The following is a 10,256-nucleotide window of genomic DNA, read 5'->3' on the forward strand; positions in this document are numbered from 1 at the left end:
TGAGTTCAAGTCATGGAGCTAATTTATCCCATGGTGGTTAAAAACCAATTATTCAATCAATTCACGTTTGTTTTTTACATGATCACCTTAAATATTAACTCTCAAATTAGGAGTGGGACTTACATCATTCCATATGCATTCCTTAGATGTGGTTTTTTGAGTGTTGTATGTGCAATGATGGTGTAAACATAGGGAAAGATTAGTTGTTATGCTACATTCACCTTGCAAAAGCTCTTAGATTTTTTAATCAAAGGACAATCACAATTCACACCTTGCTTTGAACTTTTAGTTAAGAAGAGTGACGACCTATGGTTAGATGTCATTTTGTCATTGTTGTATGGGTACGAACACATGCAAAGAACATTTGTATTGCTAGGTTTACCTTTCAAAAGGAGAGCTTGCATTTTTCAACAAAAGGACAATCACAATTCATGTAATGCTTTGAACTTTTAGTCAAAAGAGTAACAACTAGGAACATTTCACAATTTTTAGCTTGAAAATAATCTCAAAGTATAATTTTACGAGCTTTCCACACCATAATTTTTTGTAAGTTCAAATGCGAGTGTATCATGATTCCTCCAATGGGGAGACAATGCAATGTACCTAGTTGTTTATCATATACATTAATACAATTTAATATGCATATAGGCTCAAAAAATATAATGCATAATCACTTGAGTGATCCTTGGAGTTAAAATTTTCTCATTGCGATCGAAGCTCACATGGGGAGATCAACTATCGATCCCTTATTCTATTCAAATCATTATGAACATCATGTAACAACCTCCTTGTAGGTATCAGCTAAGTCTATAGTGGACTCTCACTTACCTATCTTTACCTATTGCAATCCAAAAGCTTGAAGACTCATACTAGGTTTATCCATGGTCCAATGAGGATCCAAGTGATACACTCCTCAAGGTATCACTTCCACTCCTTTCCATCAACATCAAGCACGTCCAACTACCAAGATAAGAAGATAGAGAAGAAAAAGAAGAGATTCTCCCCAACCAATGCCTCACCCTCACCCACAATATCTCCTTTGCACACAACTTCACTCAACAAGATATGGAAGCTAGAGGGAACGAAGGCAAGGGAAACAAGAGGTGAAGGTGAGTTTCACTCTCACTTGTCCCTTACTTGAGAACACACTATCATTCTCTCTCTCCCTCGCTCTCAAGCAATGTTTCATAAGAAGATAGACAAGGAAGAAGAAGAAGAAGATTGGAACCCAAAGGTTTGCACACACAAGAATGAGCTCTATGTTCACTTTTTGTGTTTTGTACATTAGGATTAGGGTTAGGGTTTGCATCCAGAGCTAGGTATCCTACCCGACTTTTGCTCTTGATTGGTTTTTCTCTTAATGTATGATCTTGGCTTAATTGGATCTAGTAATGGGTGGGTAAAATAGAATAAAGGTTACCTACCACCCTTATATCCATGGTGGGTATTCTAACTTGACATAGAGAGATATTACAGCTTGCACGAGAGTAAGCCAAAGTCTCAAATGTGTGGATGTGTGCTTGCACACACTGTGTGCGTGTGCGTGTGCGTGTGCGTGTGCGTGTGCGCGTGCGCGTGCGCATGCGCGTGTGCGCGTGCGCGTGTGCGTGTGTGTGTGGAGATATATATATATATATATATATATATATATATATATGAATGTTTTTGTGTGTGTGCATGTGTATGAAAATAGGTATGTATGTCTAGACCATTACAAAAAGAAACCAAATAGTAATATTTGCATGTGTATCTCATTATAAAAAGGGACAAGTAGCAATATGGGTGTGTGTATAGCTTTGGAAATCATGTAAGAAGTAGTAAGACACTTTTTCTTTTCATTACTAATCATACCTTTAAATTTTACAAAGAGTGAGATAGAGCAAAGTCAAATTGTTATTTAGATAATAAAATTGTAATATTAACTTTATGTGTAAATTACAAATTAAATTTCCAAAAAGTTTTTAAAAATTTACTTGATTGAAGCTCTTTTCTAAGGGCATGATTATAACTATACATGCATACTCGTCTTCAAAAGGCTACAAGCTACACACTATTAAAACGTTGTGCATAAGTCTTAAACTTACAATGGATGCTTTAAATGAACACATGGTCAAGGGATTTATGCTCCTAGACCCTTACTATCAAATGTATTGAAGGTGTAATTTTAAAAGCCCTTACTTATATATTTATCATGAATAAAATATATTTTTTCTCTATTCAAATTATGAATGTCCCCATTGAATTATATCCTACCAACAAAATATCTAAAAGAGGGATTTTAAAATTCCCTTTTGTTGTATCCACGTGATAGACTTTACATATTTACGAGTGCCCTCCCTAAGAACACATGATACTTGAAAAAATGTATGTGCTTCTTAGAAGCTCCATAGGAATTATTACTCCTTGGAGACAAGTCTTATATCATGCCATCAGTTTACCAATCCTAAAACTAAAGGAAAAACTATTTGATTAAGCTATATTCGATTAAACACTCACAATGTCTTGTTAAACCCTAGGATGGAAGAGGAACCATCAATATCATCCATGCATTGACTAAGGGTTTATTACTGAAACACATGTATATGTGTCAAGTAAAAGTGGCAAAGTGCTCAAAAGGTTGGTGGCACTCATGGGTGAAGGAATATAAATCCATTGAACAACTATAATGGCTTGTTAAAGGCAAGCTAAGATAACATCAACATCATGATACACCACACACTAATATACTTCTTAGCGCTTCATAAATGGATTTGGGTTGTTTGCTACTTCCATATAAATGAGATGTGTAAGGTTGATCCATGGTTATGTTCTTGCAAACTAATTCTGCTAAACTGATTAAGACAAGAATCAAGACACCATACAATTCAAGGAAAGCCCCATCAAAGAGAGCTTGCATAAGTGTGTACACATCAAGTTGAAAGAAATCTATACAAGAAACTATAAGTCCAACTATTTTCTCCTCTCATTGAAAGATTCTCTAGGCCACCATGTATACATCAAGATGAAAGACAGCCATACACAAAAACATAAATCCTTTCTTCCACTATTTTCTCCTAGACCAATTGAAAGATTCTCTAGGCCACCACATCATTACCTTGTGTTCCATGTTTCTTATTTTGCCATGGAGACCATTAATGTTGAAAATCTGTAGAAGACTTCATGGAAATTCACCATGCGTAAATCCTTGGTATCTATGTGTGTAAGTTTTTCACAAGTTAAATATGCAAGCATATCAACATGAATAAAAAGTACTTTTTTGTTTTTCACGTGTTAATACGACCATTGAAAGAGAGTATCCTTTTAACATATAAATTTGTGTAATTTAACATCTCCTTCAATTTAGTCCATGTCCTATTTATTGCATTCCACATGGACAAAATAGATGAGTTCCTCATGATTGGACTAATACCATTGAAACCCTCACTAATGGTCGAAATATATGTAAATCATCATATATCATGGTAGGGTTAATTAAGTTCAAAAAATCAAAGTACCTTTCTAACATGCAAAAGTGTCATTTAACATTTCCTTTGCTTCAATGCATGTCCCACATTCACCTATTTACCTAATTACTTACCACATGAAACAAGTATAAGAGTTCCTCGCCATGATTGGACCAATACCATTGAAGTCCTCTCTAATGGAAATATATTTCTAAATCATCATATATCATGGTATGATAAGTTTCAAAAAGTCAGCTTCATACATGTTGACGGGTGTTTAAGTCCAATTCAAACTACCAAAATGAGTTTTAGAATGGGAAAATGTTTTTTTATATATTTTTGCATACAAGTGAATTGTTTTGGTTTAACAAACTTGACAATGGGAAAATATCTTTTGCGCACTTAAACCAATTTTTACAAGGGATTCATTAGATTGTGGAAGGGATTCTTCAAATTTTTTAATGAGCTTCATTTAGTATGTTTTTATGTTATTTGTGTCTCGTGTATGAGTTCAAGTTATGGAACTAGTTTAACTCATGGTTGAAAAACGTTATATTCAATTAATACACACTAGTTTTTAACATTATTATCTAAAAGCATTCTCTCAGATTAGGAATGCGACTATATCAATCACATATGTATTGCTGTGGTTAAATGTGGTTTTTAGTATTGCAAGTGCAATGATGGTGAAAATGTAGAGAAAATTTAGTCGTTATGCTTGTATTGCTATGATTAGATGTGGTTTTTAGTAGTGCATGTGCAATGATGGTGAAAATGTAGGGAAAATTAGACGTTATGCTGCATTCACTTTGGAAAAGAGTTTTGATTTATTACTCACATGACAATTACAAATCATACCTTGCTTTGAGTTAAGAAAACTAAGAAGCTATGGTTAGATGTAGTTAAGACATTGTGGTGTAGGGAGAGGTATGGGCTTAGGCAAAAAATTGTATTGCTAGGTTTGCCTTTCAGAGAAGAGAGATTTATTTTTGGATGGGAGAGCTTGGATTTTTTCTATGAGAAGGGCTTACAATTAGTGCTGTGCTTCGGTTGCCAGCTAGGAATATTAGTGACAATTCATATTTGTGACGAACAAAAGTGGTATTCCGGAATCCGGAGAACACGCTTTAGGTACCCTCAGACGAGAGTTGGCAATGCAGTTTAATCATAACGTGAAGGAGACTCATCCGTTCCACATACCATTGCTGGCGTCGTTGCATTGATTATAAAAAGAGAATTCTCATCAATCACAATTGCATTGATTATAAAAAGAGAGATAATTGTCATTAATCACAATTGCGTTGGAGGGCAAAGATCATATAAGGGAAAAAAGAAACATATGATGGGGAAGTTGACGATAAAATATACAAAGGGCTGTTACGTCGTGATGGGTTCTGTGTATTGATGGATGGACGGATGGAATGATGGATGGTGAGGGATGGGGATGGGGATGGGGATGGGATTATTGCGGTGGAGAAGAGTGATGGGTGATGATTATTGCGAGGCGATGGGGGAGGGGGAGGATGACCAGCCATGGAAGCAATGGAGGAGGGGTGCGATGACCTTCCCTTCGGAGATGGCGTCGAAGACGACCTCGAAGTCCTGGCCCGGGGAGTGGTTGCGCGTCCCGGCCAGGAGCTGGGTGCCCAGCTGCTCCCGGACAAAGCCGTAGAGCGGGTAGGACCGGCACCTTAGGATCTTGTTGGGCAGAGCCGCCAGGCCCTTGTCGTACGCCGCCCGCACGCTCACCAGCTCCCCAGGCAGCTGCGCCCTCAGCTCCTCCTCGAATACGGGTATCTTGCTCATCACCGACGTCGCCTCCTCCCGCTCGTCGCTTGGATTCTTCAACGCGTGTTCCACCAGAACCTGCCACACCCCAACAGACGGCTTTTACTTGTACTTTCATGGCAACGTTAAAACTGCCCTTGCTAGCCAAACAACTCTTTATCATATGTCTCTTCCCTCTTAAGGAAGACAGAAAAGGCGGTGGGAAAAAGAGTCTCTACTATCTAGATTTCCCACCACGTGAAATAGGGGCCGCTTTTCCCTTTAAAGTGTACACAGACATCCACCATCCCTGAATCCTAGCCACATCCAATAAGGGCTCCAGCTGGTAGCATAGTCTCCTCCGGAGACACCACTTACCCATGTGTGCGACTAGCGGCGCAGACTGCTTTCCCACTACCTCGGACCCATGATACCTAGAATCCATGGGTAGCTAGCTTTCCGGGGAATTTCCGAAGACTTTCCAAACCCAGCAAGCCCATTTTCTCACAATGGCACCTCGCTAGGTATAAGCCATCTTCGCATTAGTTCATGATACCGGCCAGTTTCCCAATGTGGAAATTATAGTCTCTAAAGAGCTTTTAGTGTTAATGCATACCACGTTAAATTTGAAGAAGTTATTCAAACGGCTTATAGCTCTTATCCCTTTAAAAGAGTTGGTCATAAGGATCTATCATTTATCTAGAGCATTGTAATACGGCTGTTAAAAAGGATTTCTCATTAATAAAACAGTTGCACCATTTTTTCAGATCCAACTATTACGACTTAGTAAATTTCTGTCATGAAAAAAGACCAACCCAGCTCCCCATTGATGGTTGCGATGGCTATTTCCGCCATTCATTACTTAATATTAGCATTGCTAAACGCTACCCCGTGCTTAAAAAACGCACCTGTCTCAGCCTTTGCATCAGAGGATACGCCGGGCTCGTGGGATCGTCTGCGTACGTGAACACGTGTTCACACTCCACCACCTGCAGCAGATCTTTCTCGCAGAAACGGGAGGCTAGCAGGACGCCATTGCTGCCTGTGGTCAAGGTCTTCTTCGCCACTTGCGACACTACGTTCCTAACCGCGCTCTGTAAATTCTCCTCCAAATGCCTCAGATCTACAGCCTGGCACAATCCGACCAAGTACGTCGCACTCATGAGCTTGAGCACTTCGATGGCTTCCGCGGTCTTGCGGGCGGAGATCAAACCTAGAGAGTTCACATCTTGGTTGTGCTGCTCCGCGCTCTGAACGTGATTCGTGACAGGGTTCGCCAGATACTCGAGCTCGGAAGTATATGAAGCCATTGCTATCTCTCCTCCTTTCAGGCCGTAGTCCAGGCTGGGGTTGGGGCCAGCGCTGAGATTGGAAGGCAGGCCATTGTTGTAAAAGTCATTGACAAGTTCGGAGAATTGAGCGAACATGAGCTTGCCAATGGCAGCGAGGGCAAGGCGGATATTGTCCATGGCCGTACCGATGGGAGTACCTTGGAAGTTGCCCCCATGAAGTGCGAGGTCACGAGAGACGTCGATGATGGGGTTATCGTTGACAGAATTGATCTCTCTCTGGATGAGCTGTGTTGCGAAGCGGATGACCTCGATTTGGGGGCCGAGCCACTGGGGGGATGTTCTGAGGGCATACCGATCTTGCTTAGGCTTCTTGAGGGCGTCGACGCCGTGGAGCTTGGCGGCAGCTTGAACGAAATCACTCCCCTCGAGGATCCATTCCATGGCTGCAGCAGCCTCGATCTGGCCGGGGTGGTGCTTGAGGCGATGCGTGAGCTTGTCAGTGAACTCCGGCTTACCTTGCATGACCTCGCAGAAGATAGCAGACGTGGCGACAGAAAGGAGGGCCAAGATGTGGGAATCGAAGCAGACCATGGAGGCCAATCCTGCGCCGACGGCTGTCCCATTGACGATGGCGAGCCCCTCCTTGGGCTGGAGCTCGAAGGGCTTGTCGACGCCGACAGATTTGAGGGCGTCGACGGCGGAGATGATCTTACCTTCGGCAGTGACAGCCCTGGAGTTGGGGCGGCCGGTGACGAGGCCGGCGAGGTAGGAGAGAGGCACGAGGTCGCCAGAGGCGGTGATGGTGCCGCGGAGGGGGAGCAGCGGGGTGATCTGGGCATTGAGAAGCTTCTGGATGGTCTCGAGGATGGACCAGCGGATGCCGGAGAAGCCCTGCATGAGGGTGTTGGTGCGGACGAGGACAGCGGCGCGGGCGGCGTCGACGGGGAGGGCGTTGGCAGGGTTCTTGCCAAAGATGCCGGCATTCAGGAAGCGGATGAGCTCTTTCTGAAGCTCGATCCCCTGGCTGGTGCGCCGGTGTGATGTGGCGCCGTAGCCCGTCGTCACCCCGTACACGTCGCACCCCCTCATGATCTTGTTCTGCACCCACATTGAGCTCTCGTCTACGCGGGGCTTGGCAGCCTCCTCGTCCAGGGCTACCACCACGTCGGCCCGCCTGGCCACAGCGGCGACCTCTGCCACCGTCAGCGTCTTCCCTTCGATCCTCACCTCTGATGAATCGAAGAAGGTCTGGACCATGGATTTAATATCATCCAGGAAGCTTCCATTGAGAGCGGCTGCGGAGTTAACCCAATTGAATGGATCCTGGACTGTGTCGCCGTCCAGGCAGAGGCGCCTGCTGGCTGGCAGGACCTCGCAAAGGGAGGAGGCAGCAGGCAGGACATCAACGCCGGCAACCATGGCTGGAACTAGCAAGCGACACAGACAGACAGACACGGGGGGAAAGAGAGAGAGAGAGAGAGAGAGTTGCTTGATAGTAAAGACAGGCCTCTTCCTACCACCACCACCACGCTGGGTAGAGGATGATCACAAGAGGCTACTGCTTTGCTGGGTCGTGTTAGTGCCCCGTCGATTGCATTATAAGGGAAGTAAAGAGAGAGAGAGAGAGAGAGAGAGACCGCTTGTCGTTAGACCATGCGTGTACCTCAGTCACGAGAAGAACGCCCCCTCCCCGCCATCAACCCAAAGGCCCCTTTGCATGCAAGTGACCTACGTGATCCACGTTAATCGAACGGCTTTTATTAAACCATCTCGATTGGTTTTCTCGTTTGTTAGATTTTATATACATATTTTTTTTGCGCCCCTTTTCGCCTCTTCTGGTTTTTTTATTATTTGTATATCCTGGTTTTTCTTTTTTTGACCTTTTTCATTTTCTCGTTTCCTTTTTCTTCTCCTTTTTTGGTGTTGTTGGTTTACTTACTTACCATCATCACCACCTGTCGCCAGCGCCCCCGCAGCCCTCTCCCACGCCCTTGGACCCCATCCCTTCCACGCTGGCCCTCTCGCAGCCACTAGCGAACCCCTCTCATACTTAAAGCTTCTACCAAGGTCCACATCACCCCCCTAATAAATATGTTTGCACACTGAACCCCTATCTTGCCTTCTACTCCACTAGCCTTAAACCTAGGCCATGTGTGTCTCCACGCTCACCTCCCATATACTTCTTTATTAATGCAAGTCTTTCCTCTTTGAGATTTGCTTGCATGGCACACAAGCCATTCATGTGTAGACATCTCTCGATGAATAAGGCATCTTAGACCCTTTCTCATGGAAGATACGCCGCCCGATAGCTAACTCTGTACACACACACCCCCTCCCTATTTAAGCTAGTTGCTCATCAACACCACGCACACATTTGTCCACTACATCAACCTAGTACAAAGCCCATACTACAATGCAAGTCATGAACATAATAGGCATTACTCTCTGCCTCACATTATTCACCTGATCACTCCGCTGTCATGAACATAATAGGCATTACTCTCTGCCTCACATTATTCACCTGATCACTCCGCTGTCGTAGGCATTGCTCTCTTCCCCCACACTCTTATCTAATATCAAAGATCATTCAGGCACCACGATTCAATATCAACTTCCTTCATTTTTTGTTCCTTTGCATGCTCAAGAAGGCTTCTGCATGTTTGTATTGTTTTAAAAGTATCTATTGGCTTGCAGGGCCATTCTAATGATAGCAATATGTGGAGATCATGAATGACATGTCTCAACAATGGGTGTGACAAACAAGCACTTAAAAAATATGTGTCTAGATAAGATGTACCCTTTACAACTTAATTAATATAGAGTGGATGAAGTTATTGTAGGCTTTGTGTTTTTAGATAGATTTTCTAAGTCATGTCATAGCTTTTCTTTATAAAACAACTATCCTAATGGGTAAACTTTAGTCAAGATATAAGCTCAACTTTCCATGTTTATCCATCAAGTATTGTAAACCTAACTTTAAGCTCAAATTCCAAGTTTGTCGACAGGATAATGTGAACCCAAATTGCATATCACTTTTGGCTACATGGCAAAACATATGCTAGTAAAAGGCAACATTTAGATATATTTGTACATGACCAAAACACTATCTACATGCCTCTTGTTCGGTTGAGGAACACCCTATCAAAGATGAGAAGGTAGGAAGCTTCTTCATGACGAAAAGGTAAACTATGAAATTTCATCGTGTTGGCTTAGCTCATATGTGTCACTTTGCAAATCATGCTTCTATATGATTTCACATATCATTAAAGAAGTCTTTCTTATTGGCAATCTAATTATTTTGGATCAAAATAAAATCCTTCCAACTTCTAAGTTCAAATTTTTATTATATGCAAACTTGTGTTTTTCCAATCCACCTTTAAAGAGAATTACTCAACTTTGGACCCCTACATTACATGAACAAGTTACTAAAGGATTCCTTCCTTTATCTCTCCACATAGGAAAAAGTGATGTAGTTGCTTAGCTCCACCTTTGTTGAAGTATTATTGTCTTATGTCATTAGGAAAGAGAAAATGATGCATCACTAGAATAAGAGAATGATGCTTCCACCACCCCTGTTAGAAAAAATTTCAAAGTCTATCATAAAATCGTTGTTAATAACTTATGCTAAATTCTTTGCTAGTTGCACTTTATTAATAGAACTATCAACCACCTTTGAAATCAACACTTCGACTTCTGCCAAAACCCGAATATGTGTGGTTGTTCTTTCCGAAAAGTGCTCATACCCTCATGTGTG

At 42.3% G+C, this 10,256-nt stretch overlaps 1 protein-coding gene across 1 annotated transcript; it reads right to left on the reverse strand.

Moving 5' to 3' along the window:
- Positions 1–4,665: 4,665 nt before the first annotated feature.
- LOC148019014 (phenylalanine ammonia-lyase-like) lies at positions 4,666–8,079 on the reverse strand. The gene is made up of 2 exons (XM_087701539.1): positions 6,119–8,079; positions 4,666–5,309 (listed from the first exon to the last, which is right to left on the reverse strand). Exons 1-2 carry the CDS (start codon positions 7,919–7,921, stop codon positions 4,938–4,940), a joined length of 2,175 nt encoding a protein of 724 aa, XP_087557665.1. The 5' UTR covers positions 7,922–8,079; the 3' UTR covers positions 4,666–4,937.
- Between the last annotated feature and the right edge of the window lie 2,177 nt (positions 8,080–10,256).

This window comes from Lygodium microphyllum, chromosome 20, assembly GCF_053477565.2.
Source record: "Lygodium microphyllum isolate KBCC chromosome 20, Lygodium_microphyllum_v1.1.10, whole genome shotgun sequence".
NCBI classification, from domain to species: Eukaryota; Viridiplantae; Streptophyta; class Polypodiopsida; order Schizaeales; family Lygodiaceae; genus Lygodium; species Lygodium microphyllum.